The sequence below is a fragment of the Saccostrea echinata genome, unplaced genomic scaffold (genome assembly GCF_033153115.1).
Source record: "Saccostrea echinata isolate AGI-Se365-2 ecotype Australia unplaced genomic scaffold, CSIRO_AGI_Sech_v1 ptg000054l, whole genome shotgun sequence".
NCBI classification, from domain to species: Eukaryota; Metazoa; Mollusca; class Bivalvia; order Ostreida; family Ostreidae; genus Saccostrea; species Saccostrea echinata.
This window is the reverse complement of record NW_026889803.1, coordinates 65,551,709-65,573,232: the sequence shown is the minus strand read 5'-3', so window position 1 is coordinate 65,573,232 and position 21,524 is coordinate 65,551,709. Positions and strand designations below refer to the sequence as shown.

Below are 21,524 nucleotides of genomic sequence, written 5' to 3'. Positions count from 1 at the left end.
ATGGAGCATTGTGACCCATGGTCCTCTTGTTAATACATGTATTGTGAAATTCTTAACTTCCTTTAAAATTTTGACTTAGTTCTACTTATTAATAATAAAACCAAACTTGTAAGGAATATGGATACTTTTGACTTGTATTAAATTTTGAAGAAATTTGAAAAATCCAGTATTGAGCTGACTATCCTCACTAGTCACTAGCCTAGTTTTAAATTTAAAGGGGGGAAAATAGCTTCTGTAAGCATGTAAAAGATTATCCAGATCAATTCATAGCAAATCTCTGAATTAATCTCTGTCGAATTGCCTGTCCAGTTTGGTCTGCATTTGCATCTTGGGCTTGTTGATGAACCCCAGGGTCATGCATATTGACGGCTTCTTCATATTCCATCAAAGGTACCTTCATGTCAAGGCACATGTTGTGCAACTTAGCAACTGCAGTTATGATCTGAACACTCTTCTGTGGGGAGAAGAGTAGCATTCCACCAGATTTGTGTACGCATCTATAGAAAAATGCAATTTTTAAGCATTATTTTCTTTTGTTTTAGTAAGAATTAATGTGTTACTAGTCCTTGTTATATTATTATTATTGTTGTTTCATGGTACAATCGATATATGATGATGTTCATGATAATGTTGTTATAAATAAAGTATATTATTTTAATATTGTCAAATTTGAAGCAAAGTCTCTGTGTGTATTAGGGTGTGTGTGTGTGTATTTATATATAGAAATATACCTAAACCGGGATTTGCAGACGCCCAGAGCCCTCTCAACTACTACTCGTGTGCGACTGTGTGCAGCATTATAATTCTCTTCTCCCACACTAGATGGATTGGACTTGGGTGTCATCATATATTTCTTAAGGGCGTAGGCTGAGTCCCCAAGAAGCCAGCCATCATTTCTGTGACAAATATATCAGAAAACACATAATTAAAAACAAATAAAAGAGCTTTTCCAGGAATGTAACAACCCGTTATAACAAGCCCTCCCCACTTTTTAATTACATACACGTACATACTGTATGCAACCCTCTACCCAAGTAGTGCTTGCACCCCTACTTTGTTTCTTCTAAATTTGGTAAATTTAAATTTCAATTACCGTGTTTCCATGTGGTCTTTCAGTTCGGAATTTGCAAATATGAAGGAATCATGGACTGATCCCGGCCATTTACAAACAATGTTTGTGAACCTAACGATAAGAAATTAATAATCATCATCATGCATCTACTATTTATGTAATACAAACATTGGAATTCATTGAATACATGTAAACAGTATATTAACAATATGAATTATCTATATGAACTGATATTGAAACTCGGTTTTTACAAGATAAATGCTATTTAGATGGTGTCTTCCGACTTAGCCAAAATTCTGAAATTGTTACAGGTGACTGGTCTTGGCTAGATGGGAATGGTGTACAGGTAAGGGGAGGGAGAGAACAAAAGAAATTAATTACAGGTGACCTATAGTCTGTTTTAGGTTACCACAGAAAGTTTTAAAATGATAAAAAAATAATAATAATGCGATGAAGGGTAAATGAAAAAATATTTTTAATTAGTGTCAATTTTAAATAAATACATTTAAGTACAGTTGTAGCGTTTTTCTTGCACGAACCTTAGAGAGGCATCCGCCACCACTTGCACGTTCATGGCATGAAAGCCTTTTCGACACACATATTCAGGCTCGTTTTCTTTTGGAGCCATAATGGGTATTAGAGTGCCATCGATGGCCCCAATAACATTAGGAAACCCCGCTATTTGATAAAAATGGTGCTTGGTGACTAAAGCCTCATTCGCTGAAATATAAAAGTATGAATAGAAATATATTGGAAATATATGCAAGAAATTTCTTTTTTATGCATGAAAATGGGACCTATAATTCGTGACATAATCATAAATCATCCTCAATCTGTTTCTTATCATTGTTTCATTAAAAATTTTCGGGATTCTTTAAAATTTTATGTTATACAGGCACATCATTGGGGAGGGGGGGGGGGGCTCTGCCCATTCACATTGTTGAGAATATTGTGTTGTTATTAAAGTTTGGGAATTGTAACTAAATGGCTATGTACACTTTTGTTGCAGATTGATGAAATATTTCTTTTTTAATTTAGTAGAGTTGGACCCCCCTTTCCAATGCGTTTTTCGATTTTGGTATTTTTATTAGCTCACCTGAGCTGAAAGCTCAAGTGAGCTTTTCTGATCACCCGTTGTCCGTCGTCCGTCCGTCCGTCTGTCAAATCATGACCCCCGCGGGTAGGGTGGGGCCACAATAGGGAATCAAAGTTTTACATAGAAAATTAATATCTTCAAAATTCTTCTTCTCAGAAAAGCTGAAACTTATGTGGAAGCATCCTGGTGTAGTGTATATTCTAAATTGTTAAAATCATGACCCCTGGGGGTAGGGCGGGGCCACAATAGGGAATTCAAGTTTTACATTGAAATATGTAGTAAAAATCTTTAAAAATCTGCTTCTGAAGAACCACTGGGCCAGAAAAGCTGAAACTTATGTGGAAGCATCCTGGTGGTTAGTGTAGATTCTAAATTGTTCATATCATGACCACGGGGGGGGGGGATGTAGGGTGAAGCCACAAAAGGTATAACAACGTAGGAAATCAGGTGAAGAACAGCAGGGACAAAGTTATTCAGGTGAGCGTTGTGGCCCATGGGCCTCTTGTTTATTTGCTTGTCGAAGTTTTTCGGGTATTTGTCAATTTTTTTTTCCTATCCCCACTTTACTTTGAAAAACCATTTATATAAATTTTATGAGGGGACATTTTTAAAAAGATATTTAGTTCCGAAGAGGTTAATTTGTCGGCCATTTAGCATGTGTAGCCTAGTTGTTTTCAGATCCCTCGGGCGGAACGTTAAATCCGTGTTTGTATCTTTAAAATAAGAAATCCATATATATATTTTATACATTCGCCATTTTCACAGTATTCGTGCTAATTGTGTTGCACTTGGACCAAAAATATAACAAGTCATACAGCACATTATTGACGTGTTTTCTAGAAAGTACAATACCTCTGCACGTGAGTCCCAAATTTTTTTTATATAAGCATTCTTATGAAAAAGTTATGTGAAGTCAAATTTTGGGCGAAACCTTGTGTTGCGGACACTACATTACACCTGTTATATCAAAATAAAATATTAAAGATATTTATTTATTTATTCCAAACTTCTTGCAGGTTTCGATTATGTATCTGATTGCAGTGAAATAAAAGAAAAATGTTATGGTTCTCTTTGAAAACAAAAATTTTATTCACATTAATGACTTGCTAATATTTTGCCTAATTTATCTCCCATCCTTAAGTTTATATACCTTTATAATTACACATAAAACCTATATAATCATCATGTGAAAATTAAATTGAATGATTCTAAATTTCAAATACATTTGTCATTACATCCTGGATATCTGGTTGCATCTTGTCTAGCTTTGAAAATGCATGGCATTTTTGTTGCGGACACTACAAGTAACCATAAGAATAATCTTTTGTCATTTTTATAAAAATAATTGTTGATAAATGTTCATTTCTAGGCTGAATTACATACCACAGGATCAACTCTTGAAAAACATATTTTTTTTATAATTGCAAGTTCAAACAGTAGAATTATATAAAATTTCATAACGTATCTGCATTTTAACATATTTCAACATAATTTCGCTAATATTTTGTTGATTTACATAAAGTAAATTGCATATAAAAGAGGGATAATTTCACAATGATTTGACATCTATGACTAAGAGTTTCTATTGTAAATCTCCTGAAACAAAAACTGGATAACAAAGCCATTTTTCAGCTGCAACAACATAACACATAATATATCCCATATTTTCAGTAGTAAATCTTCAATATTTCTATTGTATATAACATGGGAGTGTTGTATATCATTTAACTAGTTAGGGGTACCATTTGGTCATAATTTGGTCATAATTGTTAAGGGTTTAATCATATATTTTGATACAGAGTGCATTATAACAATAGTGAGTATGAAAAATCACAAATACTGTGTAAATGGCGATTATAAAAAAAATTTTAGGAATTATTCCATATAAGTGTGTTTTACAAACCTGATGGGAAATGAATATTGTTTAGTCGATGACAAATTGATTTGGTGACACGATCGATAGATCTAGAAACGCTTGATCGTGATATCCCATGCAGGTCACCACACTCAGAAAAAAAGGAGGCCTTGGCAAGGTACCTTATGGTCACCAGCACCTAAATAGTTTCATAACAGGGTTTTTCAAACTTGTTCACACAAATACAGACCAAGAAATCTTCAGTGACTTTAAGTTTCATGATATTATAAGGAAGGAGAGAGAGAGAAGGGATTAACTGAGATGTTCATTAAACAGAAGAATGTTTTGTCTTAGTTTATTGTCCACTGTTCCTAACACGATAGAATGAGTGTGCTCGGAACTAGAAACTAACTTCCGAGGAAGAGTACAGAGACATAGACGCTTGGTTTGAGAATGGTGTGTTTTGTTTATTACATGTATTTGTTTTTCTAGGTGTGTCTGAATACACTCATTAGAATAAAAATAAAAAATCGCTGAAATTAGCACGTTTTAAATATATCATACTGTATATAAAAGAGCGCTCTCTTTTATATACAGTATTTTGATATTTTTAATACGTGCAAATCTTGGCCTTACATTAGGAACCGGGAGGGGGGGGGGGCGCGGGAAGCAGTGCCCCCCAAATAATTCTGCCGATCTTTAGAATACTATATAGAAAACATAGCTACTATATGCATGTGCCCTCTCAATAAAAACGTCTGATGACCTTTCTGGCTTGTCAAGAAATTTTTGGTTGCTGATAGTGCCGCCCCCGATCGAAAATGTATGGCTCCCCCCCCCCCCCCCCCGACTGAAATTACTTCCTTCGTGCGCCTGCTAATTTCAGCGATTTTTTTTTAATTTTCATTTTAATGACTGCATGTATTCAGACACACACCTAAAAAATACACCATCCTGAATTGAAACCAAGCGCCTATGTACAGAACATGTATATTTAACCAGAACATATAGTTTATTGTAACTTCAAAATGTATTTCTATATTTATGTTTTAAGTGATCAACCTCTACATTGGGCTTAACACTTTTATGAATTAAAAAAAGAATTATATGTATATTATTCCGGAAAAAAGTTGTTCGTGTAATCTCTGTCGTAAAGAGAGATAACTCTAAGTTGTGTGATGGTAATGTGAAAGGGACTTCAATGGGTAGATAACTCATGGAAATATACAAGCATATGACCTGTGTGTACGCAGGAAGAGAGTGGCTTCTCTTCGTTGGCCTTTCAACGTCACCTCTCACCATCTCTACCAAACGATAGAGGACATGACGAGGGAGGCGATACCTCTCCACTACTTCCTCATCGCTCAAAAAATCAAGGGGATTTGTCCTGTCCCGAAACACGCGTGGTCTCTGTAGTTTTCTCCCAATAACAGGTACGTTTTCGTCTGCTAGAAGTATTAATGACGCCATTTTGTTTGTGTTTACGAGTACGCGAGGTTATCTACGAGAGCATAGTACCACTCGTAGAATTACGATCAACTTTAATCGTAACTCGCAAGTCGTAACTCTTAGTGAAACGCACTTACGTGCTACGTCTACGTTTACGTCTACGTTTACGAGCTACGACCTGTTAGTGAAACGGTCGCCGATTCGTGTGGCAAAATTTTTACAAATTAATGAGGACTTTGGACTCTTAATCAAGCAGGTTGTCTCCTAAACATTCGGGAGTAAAGAGTGTTCACTGGTTAAAAATCTCAATATGAATTTATAATTTTTATAAAGGTCTAGCTGCATAATAATCCTGCAAACAATTTGACAGCTAAGTGTCCATGAATTCATTTAGATTTTCAGTTGTACTTTCAGTATCTGACCAACTTAGCCCCTCCTTGGAATCTTAACCATGGATCAAGGGGCAATGAATTTTACAGGTTTGGTAAAAGGATATGTTGATTATAACAGGTAGATAGTTATTCTGCTAGATGTCCAGGAGAAGATACAGATTTTCAAATTTGCTATGTATTTTCAATGAAGGAATAACTGTTTTTAAGCCCCCGTATCGAAGACTCGGGCCGGGGTATATAGTTTTTGCTCTGTCCGTCTGTCTACCTGTCTGTCCGCAAAAACTTTAACATTGCCTATAACAATTGATTGTGTATTCCTTGTGACAAGACCTTTCTTTGGGTACCCTTATATTTGACCTTTTGACCTTGGAGTTTGACCCAGTTTTGCATAAATTTTACCGAACTTTAACCTTGGCCATAACTTTTAAACAATTAATGCTTTGGCTTTCATACTTCACATGTGTAATCCTTGTGACAAGACCTTCCTTTGGATACCAACAACTTTGACCCTTTGACCTTGACCTAGGAGTTTGGCCTACTTTTGAAAAACTTTATCCTTGGCCATAACTTTTGAGCGGTTGCTGCTAGGGCTTTCATATTTAATATGTCTATTCATTATGATAAGACCTTCCTTTGGATACCAACAATTGTAATCCATTGACCTTGGAGTTTGACCTACTTTTGAAATACTTATGCCTTGATGATAGTTTTTGAACTATTGGTGCTACGGCTTTCATATTTCACATGTATATTTCTTGGGAGAAGGCCTTTCCTGGGGCACCATTATTTTTGACCAGTTGACCTTGATGTTTGACTTGCTTTTGAAAAACTTAAACCATTTCCATATCTATTCAATGGTTGCTGTTAGGGCTTTCATATTTCACAGGTATATTCCTCGAGAATATTTTGGGTACTTTGGGTACCAACATATTTGATTTGCATTTGAGAAAGTTAAACTTTGCTATAAGGTGCCATACACGGGCCTCATGTTTCACAAACACATCTTGTTTTTTTTAAGTATGTGATATAACAGTTTGCTCGCTGTTCATGCATAAAATCATCACGGGAACAACTCTGATATCATCATCATAAAACAAAAACAAACAAACAAACAAAAAAACCTAGACAGTTTTTTTTATCTGATCTAGATTAGTAAAGAGTACTTATTGTATTCATGCAAAAAGAGTGGATGCATCTCTATATACGTGTGTGTGAAATACAATAAAATATATTTCATATCAATAAGTGTGACTTCTTTAAGATATAATTCTTTTTTGCATCACACACATTTTCTTTTCCTTTTAAATGTATACATATATATCTCTTTATGATAAAAAAAAAAAATTCAGGATTCATCTAAAGAAATACATTCATTCTCCACCCGCCTTGAATAAATAGTGAAACAGACTGCCGTGTCTTAAAGGAGAAAAACTGAAATGTCTTCAATAATCTGCAGAATAAATCTGATTACTCTGAATTAGAGACAACCTATAAATGTTAAACTCCAATTTCATCTAATACATGTATAAGCACTAAGGGCAATTCACCTGACACACTTTTGACACTTACAACGCCCACAAGTAGTTCTTCGGTTCATTCTTATTGAATTATGTGTGCTGGTGAACTTACCCATCACAACTATCCTGACAGAAAAGATCCAAACTTCTTCCGAGATAATTAATTTAGAATTGAACATTTTTCATAATAATATACATGGAAATCCCAAGGGGAAAACCTTACATATACAGAACATGGAAATATGCTTTCTGATTTTGATTTTTTTTGATGACATTCCTTAGTATAAGTTTAACATAATTATTTATACGTTAACAGATCTACTAAAAATTCTTTTAATTTTATTATTAAATCAATTGTCCTCAAATATTTCATGCTAATTTTTTTACCAAAGATTATTACTTGATAATGATTATTATTACTTTGGCATTCAAATAAGCATATAATCAAACGATTATTAATTACATGAAGATTAATAATTTATATGAATATATATTTCGACAGTAGGACTGCCTGTCAATTTCAATCCCTGGAGTATTATTTAACAGATAATAAATGACAGGAGTTATACACGTATTGAACTTCCTGACACAAAGCTATATGTCAACAAAAGAGATATACAAGTTAATATAAATAACAGATAACTCTCTTTCTTTCTGTTCTTTAAAATTAAAATAAACCCTGCTCTCCCGCTCTCCAACAATAAAACAGTGAGTAATAATTTGTGACATCAATATAAAATTGACTTAGATAATGATATACTTTACAGGTGATAGGGGGCCAGAAAACATATCATCAGAGAGCATACAAAATATCAAGGTTCATTTTTAAAAAGTATCAAAGTTTAAGATGTTTAATCATATTTGATTGACGAATGAAAATTCAAGATGACCCTGAAAGCATGCGTGCTGTAAAAAAAATGGTACTGTTGGAAAGTACCCCCCAAAAAAGCAAGGATTAATTCAGAAAAGTTTTGGCTTAGAGAAGTTCTACCCTTGGATGAAAATAACTTTAAAAAGAACCATAACCAGAATAACTCCTTCTGTTCCTTCAAACAATCTTCTAGTCCTCCAATAACAAAAGATGGATTAGCTCAATACATTGTAGGTTAAGACTCCCCTTTACACACATAGATTTTTCAGAGACCTTTGGGAGATTTTTAAGATCTCTCAGAGATCTCTTAAAGGGGCCCAAAAAAATCGTTTCTGTGTATATTGTACATGTTTAAGGAGATCATAATGCCTTAAATGACGATTTTTCCGAGGCATGTCGTTTTTTCCAGATCTCACAGCAGTCTACAAAATCTCTCAATGGTCTCTCTTAATTAAGGACGTATGGTAGTGACGATTTTGAATCCACCGCGCAACTCCGAATGACGTAAATGAACCGTATGTCGTTCATCTCTTTAGTAGAGTTGAAAATAAAATTTACAATGCAACTTATTTTAAAGATATATTTGATATAAAATCATATAAAATGTGACTAAAATTTCATTGGATTCAAACTAACAACAAGTCGAGGTAATTTTACGACTTATCTTACTTTTCGGTAATGTAAACAAAGCGGATGTTTCGAAAAGAATGAAATGCGGAGAAAACGAGGATTTTCGTCAACCAAATCTATTCAGCGGCACAGCAAGGCTTCGTTGACTCAAGAAAGGCGATGGTAAGCTGCGTCTGACTGAAAATTACTGTGCAAAGGTTAAACCCATCATTCGAATCACAAACGCATGACAACTCTAGCCTAGCAAAAACGATCTGCCCAGGTTTGTCTCTAGTATTTGACACCATTTAACTAACATTACCTCAGAAATTCAGTAAAAGTGATTGTGGCTCAGCTAAATACCGGTATTAGATAAGATATATATTATATATATATATATATATATATATATATATATATATATATATATATATATATATATATGAGTGAACTGGGTACTTTTTTCTGAATTGGGGGCATGAGTGAACTCACAACATTATACACTGCATGATAGATCATTTTTAGCAAAAATTAGGTTAAGTGCACATAATTTAGAAATTGAAAAAGGTAGATATGTTGAAATTAATAAAAATGATAGGTTGTGTAAAGTTTGTCAAAACCTTGATATTGCATGTATTGAGGATGAAAAACATTTCATTTTGCTCTGTCCGAAATATGAAGCACAGAGAAAAATATTCAAAACAAAATTATCTACTTTCCCTAATTTCAACCAAACAATCCATAATAATGACAATTTGTTAAAATCATTGATGAAAACCAGGTGTAAAAGGGTTCTTAAAATATTATCTTCATTTTTATGTCAAATATCTGATATTAGAAAAAATGTTCTAGCTATAAATGAGTAACTACATTGTTATGAATCACCTAGTATCTGATGAGTACACTACATTATTTGCTACACCAATTGTTTGTATTCTAGTTGTGTTCTACTGTATTATTATACTTATTAATGTGTTCTGTATGGGCCTTTACCAATTACTGTAATTGTGTTTGTGCCAATAAAATATTTGTATTTGTATTTATAAATTAGTGACGATTCATGTTAAAGTTTTTTTAAAAAAAAAGCAGAGATTTTGTGATTAAAAATTGTTATATTCTTCCTTAGTTGTTGTTTACAATATAGATTCAAAAAAGTGATAAAGAGCACTACACTATATTATAATAAAAACAATACCACTGGTTACCAGTGCACACATGAGGGGGTAATTTACATGATTTATACACAATTCTGTTTTGCAATTTATTTTTATATTGTGTGACATGATTGCATTCCGGAATGTTGGTGAATCAATAAAAATTCAAAAATTTATAGATGTTATTCAGGTGCGCTTGATTTTGGAAAAACGTTTCGAGTTTCATGTACTCTATCATGTCTACATGTATGTATTGATGCTTTTAAATTTAGCAAACATAGAAAATATATTAAAAGAAACAATAATTTATTATAAATGTTAAGTCATATGAGACACAGTTATAACTCAATGAAATTTGAAGGTAACCAGATGCAAGGTGTTGGACACTGTCTAGACAATTTTCTTCCAAAACATACTAGATAAAAAATTCACTACACTACAACACAAATAATACTTACCACTAAATTCTTTGGCCTAAAACAGGACTTTTCTTTTTATTAAGATTATTTCTTTCCTTATTAATTTCCAAGTTATGTTGATGGTAGAGTGTCTGAATTGCAATTTTGACTATAATCATTTTTTTTAATTGAATTTTCTTCTGAGTTCATGAAAGCTAAAAGCTTATTATAGAGTATGTGAAACTCAATCATAATCATGTAGACCACACAATATGAAAATAAAATAAAACACTCGTTTTGTTTATACTGCATCTACATTTACATACATGTATATGCAGTGATAGGGAAGAAATCTCAGCTATATAGATTTAGTAGTACATGTATATTATTTGAATAGGTATCCCTAATATTGTGGACATTGAACATGAAGTTGAGATGGAACAGGATCTGGAACCCTTAATATCTGCTATCTGGAAACTTGGAAGGAGGGTTATGGAACTGGGGGTGATATGACAGATGCTCTAAAATGTCCATGCCATTTCAGCAGCTCTTTCATGCTGTGGATATCCTAACTTATGGATCATCAGCTACCATTAAGGTACATTTACATTTGTCAAAATGTTAGGCTGTGGTGTTGTTAGGCAAAATTGTTTCCACTTTCACAACCCAGTGAACCCACCCTATTTTGCAGCTGACCCCAATTTTTTTTAAAATGCTTTTTCAAGAAAAATATGAATATTCATTTTAAATTCCCCAATAATAGCATGTATAAAAAAATTTCCACCATAAATAAAACACTATTTCTTTGACTTCCAGTCTATGCAAAAGACATCGGACCGTCAGACCTGACCGATGTGTAGTGCCTCTGGTCCGATGCGTCATTTTTTACACCGGACCAGAATGTCCGATGTGTCTATGTCCAGTTTTGAGCATTATTATTTTGATGGGGAGTCATGTATATGTTCGTTATAAGTAAAAAATTTCTCACAAATCCAAATACGTAAATGAAGGTGATTAAAACCGTATGGACCATCTACAGTACTATGCGGGAGCAATCCCTTGTAAAAGAAAAGGTGCTAGGCTTACTACTCTGCATTTTCATGTTTTTCACTTTTTTACATTAGGTTTTTTGGTCCAACAAAAATTGATTCGGTCCTGTGTGTTCATTGATTACACAGGACCCAATGTCCTGTGTGGTCCAAAAAACTTTCGCATAGACTGGACATCAGTGTTACTTGGTTGTTTTATTTAAAAAAGTCCACGCAAAAAAAAAAGAATTAAAAATATGCCTACCAGTACCTACCGGAACTCTAAATTTTTCAAGCATGAACATGATAAAAGTGGAAACAAAGCAGGTTTAACCAATCATTTTCCTTGGCTTTACTTACTAGATTATTTTCTTTGATAATTGGCTAGATTTCACAATTAGTAAGCAAGTAAATTGTATTTTATACATGTAGTGATATATTACAGTATGAAGAAAAACATAAAAATACATGTAATCAGTCAATCAGACCTATGTGTCACTTTTAGACAAATACATGTATATCATAGTTGATACCCATGACAAGTTTTAGATAAAGTTGAAAGTACCATATGTAGTGATGTAAAGATTAATCGATTAAATCAATTATCTAATCGAAATGGTCCCTGATTATAGATAATCGATTACTCAAAATATTAGTTAAATGCAAATTATTCCTTTAATTTTTGATTCATTCTTCTTTGAATTTAACTAAATCCTAAATAATAATCTAATAAATGAATCCAATGATACAAACTATTTCAAAAATGTATTTTGGAAATCACTCCAGAATTTCTAAACAATTTATTCTACATTTGAAATTGAAGAAATATAATATTTGAAATTAATCAATTTTTTTTTTTTCGATTATAGTGCATCCCATTATTCCAATAATCAATTATGAAAAAAATCCCAATTTCCAATCACTAACCATATGCAAGAATTGTAACTGTTTGATGAATACTAACTGGTATATTAGGTTTGACATTAAATATTATGAATTATACATAAATACAAACATACTTAATTATTGTTTATTTATAGTATCATAGGGACATACAACTTGTATGTTTCATAGTTATTAACTTATTAAACATTTCATGTTTGAAATAAAGCCAACAGGTTTAGGTATGTGAAATCACTAACTGCCCATATACATGTAACAAGTTTATTGATGCAGACCTCTAGTAAAAAAAAAAGGGGGGGGGGTGCAACTGACATCTTAATGAAAATTTACTCTATAGCCAAATACTATTCTCAGAAAAAAGTTAGGAGGACAGACCCCCACCCCCCCAACACACACAACCATTCTGTAGGCCTGTATTGACTAGATCAGGTGGACAAGATCATTTGATTGTTATTAAAATGAAAATTATTTTATCACCTGCACTAATAACTAAAACAAGATTATTGTTTCTTACAGAGAGCGGGAACATCATGATCATATAAGCAATGAGACGAGAAAAGTTTTCAACTTTTTCCACAAAGAACAATCAATAAACAGGCAGACAAAATTCCAGGTCTAAAAATAAATGGAATGAAGGTGTACAATAACAAGTGAACATAGAAGTTTCTCTTGTAACAATCAGAATTAGACTAAAGTTTTGAGTAACGACAAGAAAAGTGTAGTCACTGGATACACTATCATTTCCTATGATGTCCCAGTATTAATCGAATGCAGTTTAAAACTGGCATTGCCAACAAATTCGATATGGAGTTATTGATGGAAGATGTGAATTGAAAACTGTGTGTGACTCGTTATAAAAAGTAAAGTGGATTCTATCTCAGAATGCAGACTTTTTCAGTTGAAAGACCCCAGAGTTTTATATGAAAAGAGTCATATATCTTCAGTCTGTTTGAAATGTCCAAGACATCAGTTGTGGATACATTATTGGTGTTATCAGAATTTGCCATGTCTGTAGCATCATTTTTAGATACAATGTCAGTGTTTGGTACTAAATGTAATAAGTTTTCATTAATTCAAATTTGGTCAAATTACAAATTATTTTTCTTTTTTTTTTAATTGTAGATAGAGCAAATAAGTTTTCAATATGTTAATATATTTTGATTCTCATGAAATTTGCAATATTAAATACATTTCATTATAAGAATTATTTCATTACCTTATCATTGTATGAACAGATGCTAAATACACTGCATGTTAAAAAAAAGAGTAGAACCTGGGAAATTCATGTTCCTTATTTTTAACAAGGTTTTCCATTGGAAAAATGATGAAAATGGCACACAAGGACTGCTAATGACCCAAATGCGTGCCATGACCTTGACTCAAGATCCTTTGATCAAGTTAAATGTCATTTTAAGAAAAACATTGAATTCCTGTATTTTGTATGGAGAACATGAGATGCTCATACTGATCGTAAATATTGCATATAACCTAAGGTTACATGTATGTATTGAGTAACTGACCTTGACTCAAGGTCATTCCAGCAAGTTCAAGGCTTCTGGCAGAAAAGGTGTGTTATTTGTACCTGGTCTATTACTCTCAAATGGAGGCTAATTGGTAGTTGATACTTGACACAAAAATTGCTTATGACTCAAATCTGTGTCATAATCTGACCCAATGTCATGAATGTATAATCTCCTACAACTTTCTTGTATTAATAATCTCCCGTCCCTCATGCATATGGTTACATTGAGGAGGTAATAAGCTGCCTCACGTCATGTACTGTAAGTTTTTATCTTCATTTATAAGCTCCTGTCAGTGTGTGAGAGTTATGTCAGGTGCAGTATTACAAAGCTGCTCAAGCCTGTAGAATGCTGGGGGGACCTACTTTTTCCGAGTATAGTAGTTTGCTATAGTGATTGCCCCCCCCCCCCCCCCCCCCGTTCCTACAAGGTCAAGCACTGTCAATTTCCACAAAATGGACATTTAATAAGTTTGGTTTCTTTTTTTTTTTTTGCCCATCAGATTATTTTGGGAAGTTGCCCCTCCCCTATTTTTGGTGAGTTTAGTTTTTTTTTTTTTTTTTTTGCTTGACAGATTTTTTTGGGGGAAGGTGCCCCCCCCCCCCCACTTTTGAAACCGTTGCTACAAGCCTACTGCTTGACTTGTAAACTTATGATACTTATTATTAGAGAAACAAAGGTTATTTTAACCATAAAAAGAAAACTAGAAAAAGATATTTAAGATAAATAGTTTAAAACCCTTCAAATTATAAAACATAAGTTCATCTATTTTAGTGAAGGACTATTTTTGTACTTTGTGGTTTTAGCTCTTAAAATTTTATCTGATTTTGTTAAATATTGCTGTTACTCTACACCATATTGTACACATGCATAGCAAAGTACAGTGTAGTATATTGTGGTGGTGTCACTATTTTACCTAGCTTCAACAGCATGTATGATGGTTTAGTCAGACTTGTAGCAACAATTTCAAAAAAGGGGGGGGGGGGGACAACTTCCCAAAAAAAATCTGATAAAGGAAAAAAAGACCAAAAAAGGGGGCAATATTTCTCAAAAATCTGACAAGCAAATATAAAAAACACCTTATTTCACTATCCAAATCCTGGAATTTGCTAGTGCTCGACATTGGAGACTAGCATCTAAGGAAAAATTTACAACAATATACTTTACTCAGACCCCCCCCCCCCCCCCCCCCCGCATTCTACGGACCTCGGTTTAATAGCTGGTTAGTTAATAGTTACTGAATCATATCTAATCTTTCAATATTGCTCAAGATGGAAAATATTCATTCAAGACAAAGATTTATTATTAATTAAAATTAAACATGGAGACATAGAACGAATGTACAATAAGCCTCGAGCATTCTGTCTTCGTCAATTCACTTTATTTCATCCGTTCCACTAAAACGTTAGAAATTATAAGCCGGAGTTTCAAATTCTATTTTTGTTTTTGTTCAAAACAATTCATAGATAATTGTAAACACCTCCTCCAAGTCTACTTTCAACTTTGATTCCGATTCGGCATTTTGTATACGAGTTGCAAACTGGAAGTGACATGTACACGATAATGTACAAAACCAAACCGGGAAATCGGAAGATTTTCGGATTGTTCGGCAAAAATCTGGTGAAAAGCATTGCCCGCCGTGTCACAAGAGAAAAATAATAACTATAATAAAAATTTGAGTTTAAAACGACAAAATCAGGAGAGTTAGAAACTATAAGCAAGTAAATAAATTGCAATCTCATTATTTTAACATTTTATAACAGCTTTTTGAGCAGAGGAAATTCGGGTCAGGAAATTCGGGAGCACATTACTCCAAAATTACACACTAACATTATAATTTTTTATTAGCAATTTGTAAAGCAAGCAAATCACTATAAAAATAGCATAAGATATCAAACTTTTAATTATTCTTTCATTATTAAAAAATACGTTGTACATATACATGAACCCATTTTCCCAATAAATTGTCATGATATAAATGAATCAAAATTAATTTGTCTTTTTGGCTTTTTTCTTGCACTATTTTGTTTTGAAATTAAAATTTCAATATTGTGGATGACATCGTTTTCAAAAAAATATTTTTATGTTGTTTTTATGGTTGTTCTCAATTTTTTAAAAATTGGTTTTAAAAATATCACTTTATCATACAGAGTTACCCCCCTTATTTTAGTGCGTCATAATTTTTGATTTACTCACTAGAACCTTTTCTTATAATATTTTATGAAATATATAAAGGTACTTCTTTCATTTTATGTGGATGTTTTAGAGTTTTAATTACTCTGAAATTAGGACTTGTCAGTACCATACTCCCTTAAGCAGCTGTTGATATACCACAGAGATCAGGTGATCTCTCTGCGATCTCCAGACCTTTACCTCCATATGTTCAAAACAATTTGACTTCTTTCAAAGATATCTCAGAGATCCTTGGGAGATCCAAGACATCTTTGAGGGTCCTTTAAGAGACTTTAAGAAACTCTTAATTCATCTTTAGAGTCACTGTTTTTGGGTAGAGTCAAAACTTTAAGACCAAGAAAACCATTGAAAGATCGTTTAAAGATTTTGGCCTATTTTGCAAGACTCCAAACGATCGCTACAAAATACACTAGACAAAATTGCTAACGCACCACTTGTTATCCTTTTTTTGTGAAATGAACATTTGCCTAATCGGTACTAGTATATATAATACGCCATCTTTTTCAATACAGTGGGATTGACAAATGTCTTGGTGTCAAGACAAGACCCTAAAATGACCTTTTTTGCCCGAAAACTATTTTCCCGACATGCATTGCGCACCCTTTTTGCCCAGATATGAAGCTGGTGATTATCGATGATGGTTCCTTGAGGTTACACCAGAAGCAGCCTCCCAGTTAAATGTCAAATAATATTCAGCGATTGACTATCATATCGCCTGCTAGTCATCCAGTGCCTTGGTGTCCATACCCAGTCCACTCAACTTCCGGTTGCCCCAATATTGTGGAACAACCTTGAAATTGTGATGTGGTGTTTACTTAATGGCTTGGCTATCTATAGTAAACATTTTTATGTTTGTTAATCTATTTGCAAGAGTTTTTCACTATAAGAATAAATATTTTTTTCATTGTTTTGATTTTTTACAAATTCTCCCAAAGGAACCCCCTACAGACACCATACTGACTGTTTTATCACGCTCTTCTAGAATCAAATGCCGAATACAGTGTAATTTTTTTCTGATTTTTTAATTAGTACAAACATAAAGAACACAAATATAACGGAAAAAAAAAAATAGAAATTTGTTCCTCCAAAAAGTTTGGACACAATTTTCATTTTTTCTTTGAAATGGTCACGCTTCAATTAACATTGTATTTATTTATCAGTTAAGGCATTTAAATGCATCATATTTTGCTTAGGTAACATAATTATATATCAAATACGTCATAAACATGTTTTGAAAAGTAAAATATTAATTTCATTTGTTGGTGCGTTAGCAATTTTGTCTAGTGTATAGGGGAAAGAAATTGAAACAAACATTATTTGAATTCCGTCAGAATCAATTTTGTTGTTGATATTATTATTATTCTCATATTTTAAGCAATATTTAAAAAAATCAAACGTCGGATTATTAACCAATTTGTACCTTGAACTGGGCATAAAATAGTATATATGGTGAAAAAGGTCTTAAATCAATAAAAAAAAAAGCCCTCTAGCGAAACTTATTTTGTTTTAGGTCTGTAATAGGAAGTCAAAAAATGTCACGGGCCAGCAGAATTCGATCCCTCGATCTCTACCTAAATGAGATACAGGGTGACTAGCAGAGAACCTGGCTGACCGCCACATCAGTCCAACCTTAAGGGTTTTCGACCCCTAAGACACCAACCTTGGCTCTTCCCTTGGATGTCGTTCACTTGTCACTTCCAGGGCATGGCAAGGCACCAAATATTACAGGAAGAAACTGTGACGAAACAGATCAGAATTCGAACCCTGGATCCCTTAACTCTCACCAACTCTGCTATCTACACCAGCAAAGGAACCTGTTTGACCACACTGTATACCACAGTACAATAACCACTCCGTAATATTAATTGTGAAGATAACAAACAGTAATAATGCTAAACATGGACCCCTGAAAACATCAGATGGGATCAGATGCCATAGAGGAGAAAAAAATCCCTGTTAATGGTTACATCCGCTGTTTGCACTTTGTCGGTAAACGGAGTAACCCATAGACAGCTCACTAAAAAAATGCCGTAACAATTCGCAATAAAAACTTCAATCAATATTCTACCTAACGACAGAATGTATCTGTAAATTCTGTAGTCATTTTGTGACCATAGAATTTGCAGAATGTTGACTTTAAACGAGATTGACGATACCCTTGTATCATCAAGTTATTTGTCAGTAGCTTGCCTCAGATAAGATATTGATCCTGCCTTAACTTGGAACATGCTCTCACTTATCGAATTAACTGGAAGTTATAAACACCATATCTTTAGGTGATTATCATTATCAAAACCATAATGGTATATTGCTACATAACTAAGGGGATTTAAGTTGACATTAAAATATTTGCTCATCACATTTATCATAGTTTAGTAGACAGTTTGCTTTCAGTCCAAACACCCAAATATGAAACAGATAATGGGATATATGATATCAACGTAGAATGAAAATGAATATTGTTATAATTGGTAAAATGTAGTTGAAATATTTGTATGTCGAATTGAAGACCATAGCAAGAGACTTCTTCTTTTCACATATGTTTTTGAATAAAGTCTGCATCATTAGAATACAGAAACAGCTCTGCTATAACGGGGACAATTCGTACCGTGGAAAATTTCGTACCGAGGGGAATTCCAACATATTGTTGGAAGACCTGGTCATTAAAGACTGTATAGATATTGCCAGTAAGGCGCTCCGGCATCTCTTTAATATCAACCTCAGAGTACTTATGTGTAGAATAAGAATTTTTTTTTTGTTACAAAGGAAGTTTGAAGATGACCAAATATAAGGAATCGAAATTTGCAAGTTTATTTTTTTCTGAAGAAGCAGTTGTCTATGATATCAAAAAGTCTGGCCTTTAATTCGTCATGGGGAATGGTTTTATAGTGTTTAAGTAATGTGTTTTGATGCTACTGATTTTGGAAAAATGTTGATTTTAAAGTTTTCTAAAAGTGTGTTCAGAGCTTTTTAGTATCCACAATTGATTAAAAACTACTTCTCGAATATGCTGTTGCACAGTTCTGTAGAAGTTTGCATTTCAGATGTTTTGTAAACTCTAACTTATATATAATGTGATTGTAAAAAGTGTAATAAACTTGAGTACAAAAGGATTCCTGGAATTTTACTTTACGCTACCGAAGGAGGATAAACATAATTATCATATGTGATACTGATGATTTATGTTAAGAGGATTTTTAAGCAGAAATATTGCATATTCCATCGCACTACATGAGTCTTACCAAGACGACATGTACTGAGTATGTTTTCCCACGATTTGTCAGCTAGAAAGAGTGGATAGAGATCATGAAATCTATCTTATTCTTAAGGCACTTCTGAATTCCTGAATACAGAAGGATAGATGGTTCGAGGTTTCAATGTCCACCAAATACTTTCCATCCATTCGGACAAAGTGTCAATTAATAGTTTGATCCATCTATCTGGCATAATATTTAAAAGAATTCATAATACTATTTATTAAATTTTAAGGCTAATTGAAAGAAGATTGTGGCTCCCTAATTTTTGGACCTTTTAAATGAGTAATTTAAGGTCCTCATTGTTAACTAGTGGAAGGATTTTGTTTTTTCGATTATGCTAGAGGCCTACAGCAACGGTGATCTAAAAACTGAATTACGGAACTGAGACAGCCAGTAATCCGAACCGTGGAAGAAGGAAGTCAACAAATTGTTTAGTCAGGTGGATTGCCTCATACTGGAGGCTTGCCACAGGTGAAATGCCTAATATTGGAGGCATGCCACATTTGATTATTTGGACCCGTTCATTTAATTGTTGTTTGGTCATGTGCATTGCACTAGAGGCTTGACACATTTGATTTTTTTGGATCACTCTTTTTGAGGCTGGTCCAATTATAGTGACTAGCATTTTACAGGTTGACCTCCTAGAGTCATTCTTTATCGATTAGTGAAGGTGAAAGCAGTTCACTGTCCGTCCTGAATAAAGTATTACCACAGTAACTTGTGATTCTGGAGTTCGACCACCTTAATTAGGCTTGGACTTCCCTCTAGGATTGATATTTCTTTTTAAATAAGATAGGTGCTTCTATCTAGAGGACTGGTATAAATCCATACATAAGTAAGTAAAGCCAACCTAGTGTGCTTTCCCCCTGTAAGTAAGGGAAGGGTCATACGTGTAATTGTATATAGATGCAGACCAAAAGTTACTAGCAACATAGCTAGTATATAGTCAAATCATTTTAGAGAAGAAAACTACATTAATAATTTCGTTCAATCATTTAACAGAGGAAAATTATTTAAATTAATCCCAACCCCAGATCCTGGAATTAATCTTGAGCACGTTACACTAGGGAAAGGGGAACAGAACACGATTACGTTGGAGAATTTTGTTTCAGATGGTCGTTCTCAAGGCATGAATTTTTTTTCCCTAAAATTTCGGAAGCAATAGTCTAAAATACGTACAGAGTATGGACTTTAACATGAAATATTGTGGAATGCAAGACTGGGCAAAGGAAAATCCGAGGGCGCCACTGAACTCTCTTGAGTCAGGGTTAGTCCTTCATAGACGTATTTTTATATTGGGTGGCAGCCAGCATAATTATGATATAGTCGTTTTTCTCTGTACTGCTTATGATTAAGGACCAATCAAGAAGTATCCTCGGGAACAGACACTATCCACCAGCAGAGATACATGTGAAGAAAGCAATTTTTTCAAGATATGGGTGCCATATAAAAAAAAAAACACGGCAAAAAAACTGTTCCACATTGCCTTACAATAACTGCTTTGTAAAATAAAATATGGCAGCACATTAGTGGAAAATTACTGCAAGCTGGTGTCTCACATTTAGATGGAAACTTGTAATCTACAAAGGTTTTGAACTTGTTATGCCCCCGTAATCAAAGATTCGGGGTATATAGTTTTTGCCCTGTCCATCCGTCTGTTTGTTCGCAAAAACTTTAACATTGCCCATAACATCAATTTTGATTGGTTGGAGCTACAACTTTCATATTTCACATGTGTATTTCTTGTGACAAGACCTTTCTTTGGATACCATCATATTTGACCTTGGACTCGGAGTTTGACCCAGTTTTGCTAAACTTAAACCAACTTTAACCTTGGCCATAGTTTTTGAACAGTTGTTGCTAGGGCTTTCATACTGCACATATTTAATCCTTGTGACAAGACCTTCATTTGGATACTACCAACTTCGACCTGAAGTTTGACCTACTTTTGAAAAACTTTAACCTTGGCCATAACTTTTGAACGGTTGGTGCAAGGGCTTTCATACTTCACATAAGTAATCCTTGTGACAAGACCTTCCTTTGGATACCAACAACTTTGACCCTTTGATCTTGACCTTGGAGTAAGACCTACTTTTGAAAAACTTTAACCTTGGTCATATTACTTTAGAACAGTTGGTGCTACGGTTTTCATATTTAACATGTCCATTCCTTAAGACAAGACCTTTCTTTGGATACCAACAATTGTTATC

The 21,524-nt window shown here is 33.7% G+C and overlaps 1 protein-coding gene and 1 long non-coding RNA gene across 2 annotated transcripts; one reads left to right on the top strand and one right to left on the bottom strand.

Annotated features, from left to right (window-relative positions):
* Window positions 1–224: 224 nt before the first annotated feature.
* Window positions 225–5,493, bottom strand: LOC133172107 (putative nuclease HARBI1). The gene is made up of 5 exons (XM_061306917.1): window positions 5,316–5,493; window positions 1,612–1,792; window positions 1,094–1,183; window positions 732–896; window positions 225–497 (listed from the first exon to the last, which is right to left on the bottom strand). The coding sequence occupies exons 1-5, from the start codon at window positions 5,491–5,493 to the stop codon at window positions 260–262; spliced, it is 852 nt and encodes a 283-aa protein (XP_061162901.1). The 3' UTR covers window positions 225–259.
* Window positions 5,494–9,062: 3,569 nt separating this feature from the next.
* Window positions 9,063–13,467, top strand: LOC133171654 (uncharacterized). The gene is made up of 3 exons (XR_009718836.1): window positions 9,063–9,144; window positions 10,811–11,011; window positions 12,861–13,467. It is a non-coding gene; the product is annotated as an uncharacterized LOC133171654 (long non-coding RNA).
* Window positions 13,468–21,524: the final 8,057 nt, after the last annotated feature.

Coding starts and splice junctions, on each gene's coding strand:
- LOC133172107 (XM_061306917.1), bottom strand. CDS start 5,493: ATGGCGTCATTAATACTTCTAGCAGACGAAAACGTACCTGTTATTGGG. Junction 897..1,093: donor AAAGACCACATGGAAACACG/GTAATTGAAATT, acceptor TATTTGTCACAG/AAATGATGGCTGGCTTCTTG. Junction 498..731: donor GTCTGCAAATCCCGGTTTAG/GTATATTTCTAT, acceptor ATTTTTCTATAG/ATGCGTACACAAATCTGGTG.